This window comes from Plectropomus leopardus, chromosome 19 (assembly GCF_008729295.1).
Source record: "Plectropomus leopardus isolate mb chromosome 19, YSFRI_Pleo_2.0, whole genome shotgun sequence".
NCBI classification, from domain to species: domain Eukaryota; kingdom Metazoa; phylum Chordata; class Actinopteri; order Perciformes; family Serranidae; genus Plectropomus; species Plectropomus leopardus.
The window spans coordinates 1,410,760-1,429,487 of NC_056481.1; the positions used below are offsets into that span (position 1 = coordinate 1,410,760).

The 18,728-nt window shown below is 39.2% G+C and overlaps 1 protein-coding gene across 2 annotated transcripts; it reads left to right on the forward strand.

The window, feature by feature from the left end:
* The first annotated feature begins 2,741 nt into the window (after positions 1–2,741).
* On the forward strand, positions 2,742–17,388 carry LOC121958893 (hepatic leukemia factor-like). 2 transcript variants are annotated; one of them, XM_042508057.1, is made up of 4 exons: positions 2,742–3,119; positions 5,133–5,507; positions 15,234–15,448; positions 16,598–17,388. In XM_042508057.1, the coding sequence occupies exons 1-4, from the start codon at positions 2,987–2,989 to the stop codon at positions 16,814–16,816; spliced, it is 942 nt and encodes a 313-aa protein (XP_042363991.1). In that variant the 5' UTR covers positions 2,742–2,986; the 3' UTR covers positions 16,817–17,388. The 2 variants fall into 2 exon arrangements, with proteins under 2 accessions (XP_042363991.1, XP_042363992.1); XM_042508058.1 differs by having other exon boundaries at positions 2,743–3,119; positions 16,601–17,388.
* The last annotated feature ends 1,340 nt before the right edge of the window (positions 17,389–18,728 follow it).

Consider the following 18,728-nt stretch of genomic DNA (forward strand, 5'->3'; position numbering starts at 1 on the left):
TTTTTTCTGGTAACATCAGTTTATTCTTGTAAAAGTATGACTTTTTTTCTTGTAAAATTACATCTTCATTCTTGTAATTTTACGAGTTTATTCTCATAAAAGTACAATTTATTTTCTCGTAAAATTACAACTTTAATCTCGTAATATTACGAGTTTATTCTTGAAATTACAACTTTATTTTCGTAATTTTGTGTCTTTATTCTCTAAATTGAACTTTTTTTCTTTAACGTGGCCCTAATCCTCCGTCGTAAATGATGCTGTTATTGTGCATGTGAGGCCCAAAATTACATATTAAGATTAAGGTATTTTTGGGTTTTGGTGATTTGGGTTCCCACAGGCTTGAAAGAAACTACTTTCATATTACATGTTAATATAAAAATGCAGATGAGAGCAGCTTTGACTCGGTAAAGTCTCTGTGCAGAGCGGCAGAGGGCGTTTCTAACAGGTGTAATCATTAACTAAAGACAGACACTTGAGGATCTGACAGCGAGCTCTCTGCAGGTCGACCGTGCGTATTAAAGGGATGAGTCAGAGCTTTGCGTTTGGCCGAGTCACCTCTCAGCGAGTCTGAGCCCTGTCCTACTTTCCTCTCTCTCAGAGGTCGTCACAACATCGCTGTGCTGTAGCAACCGCTGTTGCTAAGGAAGTTTTAATGAGACGAGGCTGATGGGGATTTGTCAAGGCTGCCGAGGACGACTTCTTTTTCCCACTCGGTGACACATATGGTGTCTGACAGAGGACTCTGACCGCAGGACGTCCACCCAGCCGCTCAGCTCATGTCCACAGCTAATACAAAGAAAATAATAATAATAATAATTATTATTATTATTATAATTAAACCCTTACCAAAAAAATAAAATAAATACATTTTAAAAAACTGAACTTATATTGTGCTTTCCTGCATACTCAAAGGCGCTTTTCAAAGATGATGATAATAATAATAATAATAATAATAATAATAATAATAATAATAAAACCCTAACCCAAAAAAGATAATAATAAATAATTATAATAATAATAAAAATGAACTTATAGCACGTTTTCCTGGATACTAAAAGATGCTTTACAAAGAAGAAGATAATAATAATAATAATAATAAATTGGACATATAGAGCACTTTTCTGTTTGCCTCTCCTCTCTCCTTATGTCCTTTTTATGTCCTTTTACTTTCTTCTTTCGTGTCCTTTTTTCTCTCCTCCTCGCTCCTCTCCTTTCCTTTATTTCCTCCTCCCTAGCCTTTCCTGCCTCCTTGTCCTCTCCTCTCTTGTGCTCTTTTGCTTCCTTCTTTCGTGTCCTTTTGTCTCCTCTCCTTTCGTGTCTTCTCTCTCTTGTTTCTCTCTGTTTTCTCCTCTCTCTGTCCTCAATCTTTCCTCTCCTCTCCTGTTTCTTTCCTTCCTTCTTTCATGTCTTTTTCTTTGCCCTCTCCTCACTAGTTTCCTCCTCTCCTGTCTCTTCCCCCTCCTTCTCTCCCCTCTTTTCCCCTTCCTCTCCTCTTTTCCTTTCTCCTTTCATGTCTTTTTTCTCTTCTCCTCCTCTTGTTTCCACCTCTCTCCTCTCCTCTGCCCCCCCTTTCTCTATCTCTCTCTCCTCCTCCCCTCGGTTTGTTTTTCTCTCCTCCGGAGCACATGAGATTCAATGTGTCCCGGCTGCGGGGGGGAGCAGGAGGAGGAGAGCGGAGGGAGGAGTGAGAGACACGGCGTCCTCTCATTGGACAAAAGTAGGTCAAGCCCGCCCACTCATGTGACCCAGCATTCTTGTGTGTGTGTGTGTGTGTGTGTGTGTGTGTGTGTGTGTGTGTGTGTGTGTGTGTGTGTGTGTGTGTGTGCTCACTTACTATAATCACCAAAATCTAAAGAATAAATGTTTAAAAACAAAAAAGTAGAAAAAAATCATGAATGGAGGCTTCAGGAGACAAACTCAGCAGCTCTAACTGCTGTTTTGACTCACAAAATATGAAACTCATCTTTACTGATTTTAAAAAGTTAAAAAACCATTAAAATGAATAACTTATTAGGACAAATGACATTTTTAAGGATCTATCCAGTGTGCTTCAAAAAGAGGATTTAGATATTTTTGTGTCCATAAAAGGAGCCAAAAATTAAAGTTTCACACACATACAAAACAAAACAAAACAACAACAACAAAAAAGAAATCTTGACTTTATGTATTTATACATTTTAGGCTGCAAACAGTCCGTTAAAGGAGAATTAAGATTATAGTTTAATCCAGATTTACAGCACTTTACAGGCTTATTAAATCCTGTTATTAGGGTGACTTTAAGAAAAAAATCACATATTATTTTACATAAAAATGAAATTTATGTATTTATTTACTGTTTTACTCTTGATTCTATGAATTTCTATCAATATATTCTTTTTAATTGTTTCTTTAATGACCTCAAACAAACGTTATTAAATATTTTCAGTTTGCTTTACTATTCAAATTTAAATTTAAACAATTTTACTGACATTGTTAATCATCTGATATGCTGGTAAGTGCATTCACGGAATTTTAATTATGACTGATTTTTGACAACGCATGTCAAAACTCCGAATTAATTAAAAGTTCTGGAATACTAATAATGATTATCAGTGTTATTATTATTATCATTATTTTATTTACAGTAATAAATGTCAGTTTAGTGGTAAAGACAGAGGGGGGGAGGGAGGGGTGTGGCGGTACAGAGAGGCGGGACCTTGCCTCTCGGTTTGACGTCAGCAGTCCTCCGGTCTCACACATGGGATCGGTGATCGGTCCGTCCGCCTCCTGCAGCCCGGTCAGGCACCGCCGCACGCGCCCACAACACGTCCCGCGCTGATCACCGTTTTAATTCTCGGTTTTTATTCTAAGGGATTTTTATTTTGTATTTTTTAATCCATGTAGGCTGCAGAGCTCGAGGAAACCGCAGCTCAGTCATACTTTTCTTTTCTCTACGTTTCCTTTTTGTTTTTCTTCTTTTTGTGTTGCTTTTTTTGGGATCTCCCCGATGCAAGGAGGCGTGATGGAGAAAATGTCCCGACATCCCATCCCGCTCAACCCAAGTTTTGTGCCCGCGGCGGCGCACGGAGTGCTCAAGTCTCTGCTGGAGAACCCGATGAAGCTGCCGCTGCATCATGAAGGTGAAGCTGGGAGGGAAAAGTGTGGCGCAGCTGCGAGCTCTGAACCTCTGCAGCTCATTTAGGAGATTATTTACAGTCCGTGTTTATGACTCTGTGGTTTTATGTCCATGTTGACTGCGCGCAGTGCGTTAAAGAGACCTGATTTATGAGAATCTCAGTGCTGCTGCGGAGCTGCGCTACAGACATGTAGTGCGTTTCTCTGCGCTCTCAACAAGTCAGTTGTAGTCCTTAAAACCTGCATTTAACCCTTTGAAACCTGAAATCTCCTCGATTTCTTTATAAAACACGAAAAGAAGGCAATGAGCAACAAAAAGCTAATGCCCAAAATAGCAAGAAATTAGTAAAGAAAAAAAAGAGTTAGAGTTAAAAAGTTACCAGAAATTAAGTTAAAAAAAAAAGAAAAGGAGAAAACCAAACAAAAAAGAAAATCATCTTGAAAAGTGCAGAAAATTACTTAGTAGTTTATATTAAAATTAAATTAATCATAAATATAGTTTTCTGGAGTATAGTTGTTTTTTTCAATGCATTTAATTAAAGAAATTATGTAAAATTTCTAAATATGAATGAATGCAAATTGTAACATTTCCCATTAAATAAATAGCAAAAGTACAAAATATTTTTTAGCACTTTCTTAAGGTGTTTTTTAAATCTTTTTTTATGTGTGTGTGGTTATTTTCAGGTAATTTTCAAGTTATTTTTACTACATCATTGTGAAATTGTGCCGTTTCTTGTTAAATCGGCTGTCACCATGTTTTTGAAAGGCCTCACATTACGGTGAGTTTTGTTTAAGTAATATTTTAGGACTGAATGCAAAAAAATTAGTGCATATTTAAACGTGAAAAGTACACTCATACTTTCTTCAAAATATTGGACTTATCGATTGTTTGTCGAAGAACATTTGGGCAGAAATGTCTCCAGAAAGTTTAAAAAACACTCATAATCAATAATAATAGATTGTGTGGGCCTTATTGATTCCTGTGAGAAAGACATGTCTGTTTGTGGAAAGGTCAGAGGTCAGGGTTTTTTTGGAGCTGATGGAGGTCCAGTGTTGTGTTCACGGACACGCCTCGCTGCTGCTGGAAATGTTGTCAGTACGAAAACCATCAAAGTTCTCAGAGAGAAATTCTGGTATTGAGGCGCCGTGTTCGTGTTTCAAGTTTTTAGTCAAAAATCTGAACTGTGCTCGTCCCAAGTTTTGGTGATTTGTTAGAAATAACATAATTGTAAACACATTGGCTTATCATGTGTTTACAATTCATACTGAGTATCCTGTTATGACATCTGCCATCTTATACCCATAATCCCTCTTGTTTGGTGTTTTCACAACAAATGAAAAAAGCACTGCAGTTCTCCTGTGAGGGGACACAGATTTTCAGAGAAGCATTGTTTACTTTCAACTTAAATTTCTTAATTTTCACCTGATGCATGTAAATAATCTCATGTTTACTTTTGAGATTCAAACTGTCCCTGAAAGCAGATCTTCCTCACTCAAAGAGTAAACCTCTTCAAAATAATTACAAAAAATAGATTTTGCAATGTTTAAATCCATGTTTGCATCAGAAAACATGGATTTGAAAATTAAATTGTCAGAACGAATGAGTTTTACGAAGACAAAGGACTTTTGATCGCTTGTGTCTCCTCTGCTGACACTTTCTTTGCATTTATTGCTGACTGCCTTCCCTGCTCTTAGTTGAGTGTAATACACACTTTTTCATGAATTAATTTTATTGGCGATTCATAAAATAAAACGCCGATACAGATAATTGGCAAATGCTGAATATTGGCCCCATTGATCGGCCAGGCCAATAATCTGTCGACCCCAAATAAAAACATGGACTTGCTGAACAAGACAATTGTGAAACGCTCCAAGTTGTCAAACTACAGGGTAGCTTTTAAACACGAATATTGGAAAAAATAGATCAAATACTACCAATCCTAAGAGACATATCCAGAAAAGTGAAGTTATTTTTTTGGGTGCACTGACTGATTCAGTCCCTCTGTCCTCCTGTGTAGCGTTCAGCAAGGAGCAGGAGAAGGAGAAGAACCTGGAGGAGGAGCGCAGCGCCCCACAGTCAGCCTTCCTCGGCCCCACGCTGTGGGACAAGACCCTGCCCTACGATGGAGACACCTTCCAGCTGGAGTACATGGACCTGGAAGAGTTCCTGTCTGAAAACGGCATCCCCTCCAGCCCCTCCCAGCACCACCACCACCAACTCAACCAGCACCAACCGCACGCTCCGCCGCACCAGCCGCACCAGCCGCCAATCATGTCCCAAGCCCCGCCCACATCCACACCCTCCGTGATGGACCTCAGCAACCATGCCTCCACCTCCGTACATACGAGCGTCGTCTCTCCGAACTGCCTGCACAGCAGCCCGGCAAGAGCAGGTAACACACACACATCTTTACACCCAGCGGCTCCTTAAAGGTTTTAACTGATTTTCGTGTTCCAGCCTCAGTTTAAGGTGATGTTTTTGCAAGTTTTACCCCTTTTAACTATAAATTGCATTAATACTTTACAAGCAGAGTTGGATTTGCAAACCATGCAACTGTGTGTTGGTGCAGATTAAGCAGGGTGTCATCAGCATAGCAGCAAAATGAAATTTTCAGGAAGAAAAATAACAGGACCCAAGGACAGACCTGATCAGAGAGTTTTTCTTGAATCCAAATCATCCAAACTGACACAAAAAGGACAATCAGTAAATAAGTGTAGGGTTTATGTGATATAACATGGACAAAACCCAATATGCCTGTTAAAATGTCCCAGAGTTTACAGATTTAAATTGCTTTTTTATTCAAACACCAGCCCAAAACCCAAAATATTCAGTATACTATCATACAAGTCTAAGAAAACCATTAAAACAAGGAAATTGGTTGAAAAAGTGCTTGAAAAGAACAATAATTCTACAACATCCTTTAAAAAGTATAATCATGATATTAGAATTAAAGATTTCATGACAGTTTTACTTTTACTTTTTTGGGATAATCTTCAAAAAAAATCTACTAATTTCTTGCAATTTGCAGTCTTTTAGAGTCTTAAAGTCAGTCCGTTTATTTTTTAGGTGTAGATTAAGCAGGGTGTCATCAGCATAGAGGCAAAATGAAATTTTCAGGGAGAAAAATAACAGGACCCTAAAATGGGTCCTTGAGGAACCTCACCAGAGATTCTTCCTAGAATGAGAAATCATCCAAATTGGCACAAAAAGGATAATTATGGAATAGGTATGTGATTTTATGTGATATGTGAAAGTATTTCTTTTATTCAACCACCAGTCCAAAACCCCAAAATATTCAGTATTCTGTTGTTCTTTTTTGTCAATAAATCTATCAGCAAATTTTGAAACTGGCTAATCTTTTCAAATTTAGTTCAACAGACCTCACAAAAATGAATGGAAACCAAAAGGTGTCTGAAACTGAAGGGCAAAAACAGCTAGATGTCTAAAGCTCTACATTTTGAATTTAATGAGCAAAAATATAACTTTATATGATCTGCAGGAACTAAAAACATTTTCCTTTAAATGATCTCTTCTTTGAGCTGAGAAATCACCAGACTTGAAAAGCGAGGCGGTCAAACTGACATCAAGGCTGCATTTTATTCACTCAACACCTAAAGAAAGCTGCCAGAGCAGAGTTGTTACTTTGAACAACCCGTTTGCCTCGTTGTTAGCAGTCGTCACGGACTGAAAACAAAAGGGAAGACGATGAGTTGTAGCTGCAGTAGGAGGCAGAAGTCTTTGTCTTCCTGAGTGATTTGCAGTGATGGATGAGCAGAAAACAGGCAGTCAGGAGGCGTTCGTGGCTGCAGGGGGGATTTGGTCTTTGTTTAGAAAAATCAATCGGCTAAATATCTCACTCGAGGAACGGTTTGATTTGCAGCTTAGGGAAGGAATCGGTAAAAATGAGTTCACATGAGTTCAGCTTTAAGATGAAATTATTTCTGGACTCTTAGCTGTCGCTGGGAATCGATTGTTAAATAGCAGGACTCTCAGCAGGGCCGTAACTACGGCAACACCAAGGTCACGTCTGCTTGTCTGAACACCTGAGGGCTGTTCATATTCCACAAGTTTAAACTCAAGGGCCATTTACAGTTTACAGGCAACAGTTCTTGCATTAAATGTTAAACTTTCGTTGAGGTTTGGCCTTTTTTTCACAAACAATCGTTTTGCGGACCTGAAAACACAAACTTTTGTAATCGGGTTCCAGAGTGTAAACTTTTAAAAACGCCACCCTTTCTGTCGCCGTGTAAACTGGCAACGTGCGAATCCTGTGAGAACATCACGGCCGCACTTCACGCATGCAAGTTACGTTTCAGATAAATAGCCTAAATGCTTTTTAATTCAGCGTCCCTCAAAGTAACAGTTCCACTTCATCGTCCGTCCGGACGGAGGTCTCGGTTCTCGTGTGCGCTCACTCATGCACTGCAAACCTGAAATAATCTTGACTTTAGCTGGAGGAGCTGTGTGTGAAAAAGTCCTTAGTGCAAAGTCTGTGCACTGTCCCGTTCAGGTTATGTCAAAATAAAACAGGACCTTGTCGAGCAAGTGGCCGTATTGATGACATTTCTATCATGCAGCTCGTGGAAAACTGAAAGAGAAAGCAAACATCTGAGGGTGCAGAAGAACATTTACAGGAAAACTGCAACAAACATGAGAGAGACGAGAAGGTTTCTGTCAGTCGGGGCCAAAACAATATACAAATAACGATGTTGTTAGGATAGTTCCTAAGAAGGACTTTATTGAATTCATAAGAAATACGAAGTGTCATCTCAGTGCGCTCAGTCTGCAGGGACTGGTGAGACCAGTATCTTATGGTGACTTCTTGAGTCACGTTAGCAAAGTTTCAAAGACAAACAAACATTTCTGAGTCAGCCTGATTCTTATGTAACTTTATGACGTCATGCGGCCACTGTACGCTATTTTTAAACCACATGCCAGAGGTTTAGGTAAACAATACACCCAGAAGTTAAAACACCAGGAGCCAAATCCCATTTTAGCCAATTTCTGACCTTTTTATTTAAGTGAAGTTGCTCATTTTTAGACAATTCACATTTGAGATTTTGAGCTACTTATATTTAGTGAAAAAATGATTTTGTTGAGAAGTAAGGTTTTAAAAAATGCTGTTTTGCTATTGATATTGTTATTGATATTTTAACGATCCTTATTTTAGAAACTGTCACACAAAACCCTGTAAAAGTGAAGCAATCAGGCAACATTTAACTTTTAACTTTTGCTTCTTTTTTTTTATCCTCAAAAAAAAAAATCAGAAATGTTGGCAAAAATATAAAGAAATCTTACTCCTTGAAGCCAATTTGTCCTCCAAATTTTGTGGAATAACTAACAAACAAAACCTGGTGGCAGTGTGACCGTCAGTCGTTATGACATCTACTCGTGTGGCATTTCCACATTGTTGTCAGGCTTTTCTTTGCACGCGATCCGACCGCCCTGCGCTCTAATCTTCAGTCTGTGGGCTCTTTCGCCACACGCAGAAAACACTCAAAGCAAAGAGAGCAAAGTTTAAATCCTCGACCTCTTCGTGGTCACAGAAACGCTGCGTAAAAACGGGAAACAGTGCAAAGGTGAGATGAGCTCAGGTGTGATCTCAGATGGGGGGAAACTGTGAGTAGTAACGCGCTCTGCGCCGCTGCGAGGAAAACATGTTGGCCCCAGACGCCAGGAGTGAGAGAGGTGTCAGATTCAGCACCTCGACAGATGTCCTGGCCTCAGGGTGTGTGTGTGTGTGTGTGTTTGTGTGTTTGTGTGTGCACACACTCGTGTACCGACACGCGTGTGTGTGACGACGAAAACTTCAGTGTTAAGTCTTTTACTCACCTCGAGTTCCTCATGTTTATAGAGGAAGAAAACAAGCCTTCCTCTCACAGCGTGCAGAGACATGTGACCAGTGGTGTGTGTGTCTGTGTGTGCGTGTCTTTGCGTGTGGGTGTGCGTGTGCGTGTGTGTGTGTGTGCGTGCGTGCATGTCTCTGCATGAGATCAATGTTTTAAGAACATAGTGTTCTCTGAAGAAATAGGCCAGGGGGCGGCAACCCTCACATCAACACTCACCAAGTTTCCAACCCTGTGTTTACGCTCACATCAACTAATAACCCTGTGGCACACACACACACACACACACACACACACACACACACACGTGGCTGAAGTGTGTGAGTCAGACAGGGATACTCCTCTTGGGTCAGAGCAGAGTTCATGTCTTGTGTTTCCGAAATCAGCTGCAGGAGTTCATTTGGTTTTTTGGAGCTGAGATATTCTTAAAGATCACTCCACTTGTTTTTGTTAAATATTCGTCTTTTCCCACAAAAAAGTTTGTGTCCTTCTTGAACTTTTCTGAAGAGCACAGTTGCACGTTCTTCAGAATCTATGATACTATGCAACTTTTTAAAAACGTACTGTTTTTTGACTTCTTTGTAAAAGTCCAGTTTGCAGAATTTAGGTTGATATGTTGTCAGAAATGGACTTTATTAAAAAGTCTTTTTTCTTTAGTGTATAATCACCTGGAAATAAGAATGGTTGTGTTTTTGTTACCTTCGAATAAACCGTTTATATCTGTATAGAGAGCAGATCCTCGTCTTCGGCGATCGCCATGTTCTGTCGCCGTGTTTCTACAGTAGCCCAGAACGGACAAACCACAAACTAGTGACAGATAGAGACATTCACTTTTTGAATCGGCCGCCATCATTCTGCTGCACGCTGGTCAAACAGGAGAAGTTTCAGTTGGTTGCGATCTGTAGCCTCACCGCGGCGGCTAAATCTCACACTTGACCTTTGACAATTAAATTTGTTGTTAAGATCTTCATTTAAAATATGCAAAATAAAACAGGAAAACGAGCTAAAACATAAGCAAGAAAAACGCATCGGACATATTCAGGACACAAACGTCAAGTATTTGAATGATGAAACGATGAAACAACGTTCCGATGTTCGGATTTATGTTCAGCACATATTTCATTAGATACTGCAAAATTTCAAACTTTTTTTCCATCAAACTTGTAAAATAAATATTAGTTGTGTAAGTGTAAGTAATTGGCCAAGTTTCATGATGATATTCACTTCGAGTGCCCCCTTAACCCTTTAAGACCTGGACAAATTGCAAGAGCAATTAAGCAATTGAGCAACTTAACAAGAAATTACTCAAATATTAGCCTGTTAAAAGTACAAGATACCCAAACAAAACTAAACAAATTACCTTTAAAATATAAGAAAAAGTTATAAAGTGTACTTTAAAAGTATAAAAGTTGGCTATATATTAATATAAAAACTCTAATAATTCAGTAGGGATGTCGATCAAGCTTTGAAAGGGTTAAGGAAACATCCCAAATGAGGCATTAAAGTATCTGAAATGATTCAGACTTTCAGCGATCTTTACAAAGACTCTTAGGGACAGGTGTGTTGCACTATAAACTCACATTAACTAACATTAAGCTGTTCACTCTGGATACTTTATCTCATTTTACTGAGTAAAGTTGGGACTTTTCCACTGACTTTGGCTTCCCTGAAGGATTTAAAAAGTTCTCCCATCAGCGGTCACGGCCCCGTGCACAGCATCACACCGGAGCTTCAGCCCAGCAGAGGCCAGCAGTAATCTGCCGCTCTCATGTCTAAAAATAGCCAAGTAATCTATTGGCATAATCTGGCATATTTGTATTCCCACATGGTCCTGTGGCCGTCCGGCAGATAAGGAGGCAGGAACAACCAGGGTTACCCAGGGTTCAGCACGAAACGAAAAACAAACTGACGGACAGACAGAGCGGAGGGACTGAAAACACACACACATCCTGCTTGGTAGGTGGAGAACTTCAAAAAGTTTCCTCCTTTATATGTTTTTTTTCCATGATGGAGACTCTTTTTTAAAAATTTGTATTATTTTTTATTGTTATCATTATTTGTTTGAAATGAAATAAACTCAAACTCAAGCTCACTTCTGACCTGTAAGACCTGGGTTTATATTGTCAGGGAAAAAGAGCTGAGCTCATGAAAAATCACTTTTTAATAACTAGAGTCATCCCATCAACCCAGGGAGCTTTCTTTTGGGGCTCTGAATAGGATTTAACAGTCCAAGTCCCCCAAATATGGAATCAAGTACTCCACAGATGCATTATATTTGCAGGATGGTGAATGGTGTGAATACTACGCAAGCTGCAAAGTTAAAGTGTATCTGCTACATAACAACATACAAATGTTATGTAAATGTGGTGTGCAGAGACATCTAATGCCAGCATTTAGTTATTTTTTCTAGTGATTGGATTGAACTGGAAATGAAAAATTAATGTGATGATTTTTTTCCAAACTGTCCAGTCAACCCATGATTTGTAGGTCTGGTCTTGGGCAAAGTGAAGCATACATTTCTCTCTAAATCTGCTCCCTAAAATTTATTTAAACAACAACTGCACGACTGCAAGTTCTCATGAGAGGAGGGCTGATAACACTCGGTTACCTTTTTCCACTGAAATGAGTGCATGTATGCAGCGTTATAAACAGCTAATAACCTAAAAAAGGCAAAAGACTCCTTTTCCAGTAAACAAGTGTACCTTTCTCACCTTTTTAACTATTTAGTCACTTTCAATGTCAAAAAACACGCAAGAAAACACTTAGAAAGCAGCATGGAGGCCGGTGAAAATGTCACAGTGGTTATTTATTTGTATCTGTTACGTGTTCAGTTTCTCTTCAAAATCAATGCCAAATAATTTTAACAACAATGTTCGAGTACTATTTAGTCTGAAACAGACCAAATTTGTTGCTTCACTTTTATTTGTTTTATGGTAATAATGGTAATGATAGACGTATATTTTCAAACCTGCTCTAAACATAGAAATAAGAGACCAGCTGGGCTCTGTGGGAAACATAAGGAACCACGACTCAGTGGCTCACACTCATGTTACACACACACACACACACACACACACACATACACACACACACACACACACGTCAGGATGCCTGTCAGCGACACGTTTGAGGCAGCGAGGCACATCATCATGTGTCCTCATGGATCCATCATGCGCTGCCATCATGTGGAGGCACATGACGGCGGACTGGCTGCAGCTGCTCCTCGGGCAAAATCAGAGGAAGATCTGCGGTCGGTTTTAACATCACTAATGCTTTTACGCAGAACTGTGATTCCAGAAATCTGTCCTCAGATGAACCTAAAACAAACACAGGCTGAACTTTCTAACAGGCCCTTTTGAAACCTCTTTTCCATGATGCCTCAGGCTCAGGCCAAAATTAATTAAATGCCCAAATTCGATATTATAGTATTTCTCTGAATAGTTTTAGTATGAAACTGAAGGGTAACACAATAGCGGGGGTGCTTGTTTTTTTTTTGTTTTTTTTTTTAGATGTTATTATTTATTTTTTAAATTTTATTTTCAGGTAATTTTCTTGCACTTCTTTGTGCTTTTTTGGGTCATTTCATCCTAAATTGTTCATGGCCTTTTACCTATGTTTTTGAAAGACATCAAGCAGATTTACTCAGGGTTCCCACAGGATTAACTCGTTTATGATCAAGTGTTTGGAGCATCCGATTTATGTGTTTAAGCATGTAAACACCATATTCCATTCATGAGAAACCAGAATATGCTCAGACAAGAAAAAAAATCCAGTACACATTCAACACAGTTTGATTATCATTCTTTGTCCGAATTCTGCTCTTAATTTGGACGCTTTTTCGGGTGGGTTAACACTGCACCTTCAGGCCTCGTCATGATTATATTTTTTTTGCACAATGAGCACTTCAGTTTATTTTTCACTGCACGTGATGTTTGGCTGCTCACTATGTGCAGAGTACGCTCTGCACTCTGAGATTTTGGTGCAAACATTAACAGTATATATATTCCTATAGCGCGTCTAATGAATGTGTCCACAATCAGAAATATAAAAACATTTGTGGCAGCACATACTTTGATCGTGGCGGGCCTCCACAAATAAACAAATGTCTGGGAAATCCTGCATCCTGCAGCAACATGACTTGTTTGTTGTTCAAAGTGAGGACCAACCAAAGTGTCCTCATTCTGTAGAGATGTCCTCACTCTGTAGAGATGTCCTCACTCTGTAGAAATGTCCTCACTGAGGTCTAAAATCGTTCACTGGTCCTCACAAAGATAGGTATACAAGAGCAAACACACACACACACACCTGCCCTGACCTCTGCAGGACCAGCTGGAGAGGAAAAACAAATAGTCTCTTCCAAGAAGTGTTTCTCAGGCTCAGAGAGACAAAGAGGGAGACGAGGGGGTGGGGGGCCTCCGAAAAGGTGCACAGCTCTTTCACTCAGGGTTAAAAATGTGACTTTCAAAGCCACATTTCTTTCTAAACTGTACTTGAAACTCCCTTGTGGGCTTAATGTATGTTGAAGTCCTTTTCTGTTCAAAAAAATACCTAAAAATATGTGTTAAATTAAATTACTGAGGACAGAAATAAAAAAGTGATAACCATGATAACAAAATTAATTAAAAAAGATTATTTGATTAATTAACTACAGGTTTTAATGTTCAAAGGCAAGAAAGCTACAGGTTTTATCAATATAAATACATTTTAAGTGAGAGGAAACAATTTAAGTTTTGGACCAACATTGCAAGTTCACTGAAAATGTGAGTTTATAAGTCAAAATTAAGATGAATTATTACTCACTTTATTATTATTTATGTTTAATTATTTTATCCTATTCTTATATTATGTGACTTACTACTTAATACAGATTTTTTTTTGTTTTTATTTGATTTATTTTTTGATTTACCGAAACTGTTTGCATCAATATTGCATCACATCAAATTCCAACAATCATAAATTGGATGTGACAATAGAACTTTAGGGTCCATATTTTTTTGTTGTTGATTTTGTTTTTTATGCAAGCATTATTTCCTGGATGAAGTTTTAAAAAATACAACAATAGTACTTAAAACAAAAGGGTTTTTCATGTATACTGCAGTTATTTTGGCTAATTTTTCCTTTTGTTTGTAATTGAGGAGCTTTAAACTAATTGAGACGTTTACAGAGTCTTAAGTTTTAAGTTGAAACCAGTTGGTGCATTTTTTCCTTCGTTTTCTGCTTCTGTAACCGTGTGTTAATTAAGACACCCACAGTCAGTGTTACATAACGGCTGTCTGTCTTCAGAAATGATGGAGAGAGAAAAAACTGCAGGAAACACACTGATGGCTGATTTCATTGTTTTAAATGTCATCAGTTTACTGCGAAAAGAGCAAAGGAAATGTCCTTTTCCCCATGACACATATTTGATCTCCTGGATTCATATTCACATGCTTCAGATTTTCACAAGGTTGATCCGCCCACGGGCTCACAGCGGAGAGGAGACAGTGAACGCATCATTAGGTCAGAGCTGAGGGCTCAATAAGGACATTAAAAGACTTCAAACTGCAACAGGAAACATTTATGTCACATTTTTTATGAAGAAATAGTTCCTGTCACCTGAAGCTGATTACAGTTATTGAAACCTGCTTTAAAAACACAGTTAATGGTTTAACTTCAGGTGTGTCGCCTCCTGCAGGCTGCAGCGCGTCACTGCTACCACTTCTCTTCTTGTGAATATTTAGTACTACTGTTACTACTAATACTAATATTACTACTATGGTAGTACTTCATACTACTATTAAATAATAATTAATACATATAGCAGCACAGGTGCTGTTGGGCAGTTTTAACCAGTTTTATTAATTTATTTTTATTTATCTCTAACTGCTTGTGTCTAATTTCTTTCTTTCTTTTTGAGGCCAAATGTATGGAAGATCTTCTCTGCTCAAAAAAAAGAAAATACAAAAAATTGAAATGTATTAAAATGAATTACCAGGACTTAAATGAAATAACTTTGATGAAAAAAGACTTTGTCATCAAAACTATTTATTTCATTAGTTTAATTTCATTTCCTTTTATTTGTCACCTATTTCTTGAAGCAGATTGTATTTTTTTTTTTTTTTGCTTCCTGCTTACTACTTACTTGCTTTTTTCATTTGTTATTCAAGCATCCATCGCTTGTCAGGTTGTTTTTTGCCTTTTCAGATCTCTGTCTGGACTCACAGGAAGACTCTGAGTAAGATATGTCTGGTTATGATGTTCAACGTTTAAAGACTCGACTCTTCTTCCTCCAGGCCTCCCGAACTCCAGAAACACTCCCAGCCCCATCGACCCAGACTCCATCCAGGTTCCCATCGGGTACGAGCCCGACCCGGCCGACCTGGCTCTGTCCAGCGTGCCGGGCCAGGAGATGTTCGACCCGCGCAAACGCAAGTTCTCGGCCGAAGAGCTGAAACCGCAACCGATGATCAAGAAAGCTCGCAAGATCTTCATCCCAGAAGACCTGAAGGTAATTTGGAGCCGGTTCTGACAAGATCAAGGCTTTTTTTTTTTAATCATCTCTTTTGAATTTTATTTTACAGTCTCAAAAGCTTGAAATCATCTTGTTATGTAACAGCTGATTTCCTGTCTGTATTTTATAACCTTAACGTAAATTGAGAAATTCATGAGCTTTTTTTAACAAATTAGTTGCTTATTTTCAGGTAATTTCCTTGTAACTTTTTTTAATAATTCTTTTAAATTTTGGGGGCCATGTCTTGTTAAGTTGCTTATTACCTTTTGTTTGAATGTCAGTTTTGAGAGTTTGATCTTATTGTTATTTTGAGCCTTCACACTGTAAAATTTAACCCTCGTAGGAACGTTTATGGGTGTGAATTTCATGTAAGAAAAAGCAGAAAGTGTCAGACTCTGAGGTGCAGAGCTGCAGCTCAGACAGACTGACAGACGACCATTAGTGCTGATTATTATCGATTCGGCTTAAACCTGCACGGCATGCTGGGAGAGAACTCGCCGTCCTTAGTTCTGCCCTCTGATTGGTCCTGCTGCAGTGAGGGGGGCGTGTCCTCCTGGTTAAGAGGCTTATATGAGTCTGAATGAGAGAGCGGTGAGTTTCGTGATCCCTCCTCGCGCTCCTCTGTCTCCTCCGCTGAGAGGTCAGGCTCAGAGGATTTAGCTTTTAATTTGTTGCAATAAAAAAGTGTGTGTGTGTGTGTGTGTGTGTGTGTGTGTGTGTGTGTGGCTGCGGTCCAGTGATGGCTGACTGGGAGCAGCAGTTGCAATACAAAGGAGGAAAAATTGAAACAAAATATACTATAAAACTTCAAATAAAAGCCGAGTCCGTTTTACTTGCACAGTGTGGCGACACATTACACCTCGCTGCCTCATGCTGTTTAAAGTCTAAACACAAAGTTAAACTATCTAATGATCTAGTATCTACTTACTATTTTAAAGTTTGATAAATAATAGATAGAAGTAATAATAATAATAGTACACAAGTAAAGATAGTAAATAATAAATGTTATCTCTAATGTGTGAACAGTTCAGTTTTCATAAAAGACAAAACTAACGTGGAACATTTCAAAACTAAAAAAATATTCCTCTTTTATGTTTGTCTTCTTTGAAGTGTCCGTCTCATCTCTCCTCCTTTGTGTCCTTTGAGCAGGATGACAAATACTGGGCCAGGCGCAGGAAGAACAACTTGGCGGCCAAGCGGTCCCGGGACGCCAGGCGGCTCAAGGAGAATCAGATCGCCATCCGAGCCGGTTTCCTGGAGAAGGAGAACTCGGCGCTGAGGCAGGAGGTGGCCGAGCTGAGGAAAGAGCTGGGACGCACCAAGAACATCCTGGCCAAGTACGAGGCGCAGCACGGCCCGCTGTGAGGACACACACACACACACACACACACACACACACACGTTTATACATTTAAATATTAAAACATGTACACAGCAACACACACTCTGAGAATCCTGCCTCCTCCTGATCCACCAGCGACCCTCCTCTCACTCCTCCTCCACAATCACTCCTGACGGCTCCACTCACGGCAGCTCAACGTGCACAAAAACGTACTTTTCATCCTCTCTGAGCTGACTTTGACAAGCTGGCGGAGGTTTTTCTGTCGACCAATCAGAGCAAAATCCAGTAATATGAGTGCAAAGTAAAAAGATCCGTCCTGTTATTCTGTCTTTCTGTAAAAACACAAATCTATAGTGCAGTTTTTAATCAAACAAACACGAGGACAGCCGGGAGTGTTATTTTAAAAAAAGATGGAATAAAATAAATAAAAAAAACATCTTTATAATGTCCTCCGCTCCCCAGCTAACACTTGTCATCTGTTTCCATGGTAACAGTAACCCAGCAGATGCTTAAAGCTGCTCCTGAGCGACGGCCGTGAGTCGAGCCCATTATTCAGGTTTATTAAACACACACACACACACACACACACACACACGTCTCTCTGTGAATCCTCCTCACGGACTCCTCTTTGGGTCACAAACACAAAACTGCCGCCCCACCTGACGTCTGACCTCTGACCCCTCCTCCTCCTTCAGTGTAAAATAACGGCACTTTAGAGCTACCGACGCCTCGCTCTCCACCGACCCCACTCACAGACTCCGCCCCTCCCCTTCAGGTGTGCAGGTGCTCCCACAATGCACCTGTTCACATGTACATACCTGCCTTTGTTCTGCTCCTGATGACTCTGTATATGAATGTGGTCCGCCTCTTGCCGCTCTGCTATTGGTCAATCAGCATCTGTTTTGATTTTGGTCAGACGCCTTTTTTGGGCCCCAAAGCAGTTTTTTTATGGATATTATGGAAAGTGCAAAGAAACTTTAAGATGCACTCACTGATTTTGATATAGTGTCCCAAAATGCCATAAGAAATCTTATTTTTTATACGCCCCAAATTTATTATAACCCAAATTTTTCCCCAAAAATGTATTTCTTACAATCAAAAGTGCTGTAACAACATCAGGGAGTGTATCTTTAAATACTTTAATTATGACACAAACAGTTCAGAGACGAACCCAAAGAGAGTTGATGCTTTTTGTTTGTTTTCGGGGCCCCTGGTGGCCCTCAGCAGCCGCGGTGATCTGAATGATGCCATAACGCACCGGCAGTGTCTGAGGTGGAGTCAGACTGCAGCTCTCGTGATAAACGTGACGAAGACGAGCGTCATGAATCTTTGTGAAATTTCAAAGTCCTGAGTTTGATGTGATGCACACGCTGTAGAAATCTCTGCACCGCCGCCTCACTGCCTGAGAGATACTGATGTGGCTTCTAAACACTTATAATTTAAAATTTAAAAGATTAACTTCAGATCATTTTCAAAGAGAATTCAAAATGACAAAGAACATCTGACAATTATTTATTCTTTTGTGCAAACAAGATATTACCTTGAGCAGCTTTAGTAATATCTTAGCTGAAGAAGATGAATTCTTTATGCAATATCAAGCATGCAAATAATTTTTTTTTGCAGGGACAACTTAACGGTTTCTTCTCGTAAAATAATTGTGGAACACATTTTGATAAACTTTGTTATTTTGGGGGCAAAAAAAATACTACTTTGCAAGCTGCAGTTAGTATCTTTTGTGTAAGATAAGAACTTGTGTGCAAACAGCATTTCTTGAATGAAAGAAAATCATTTCTGCAGGTAAGATATTTTGTGTGAATAAGACAGTATCGTCTGTAAACAAGTTGAGCCCCAAAATTATTTTTCTGTGCAATCAAGTAAATAATTTGTGCTTGTGGAATAATATCTTGTGCAAACAGGATAACACCTTTTTTATTT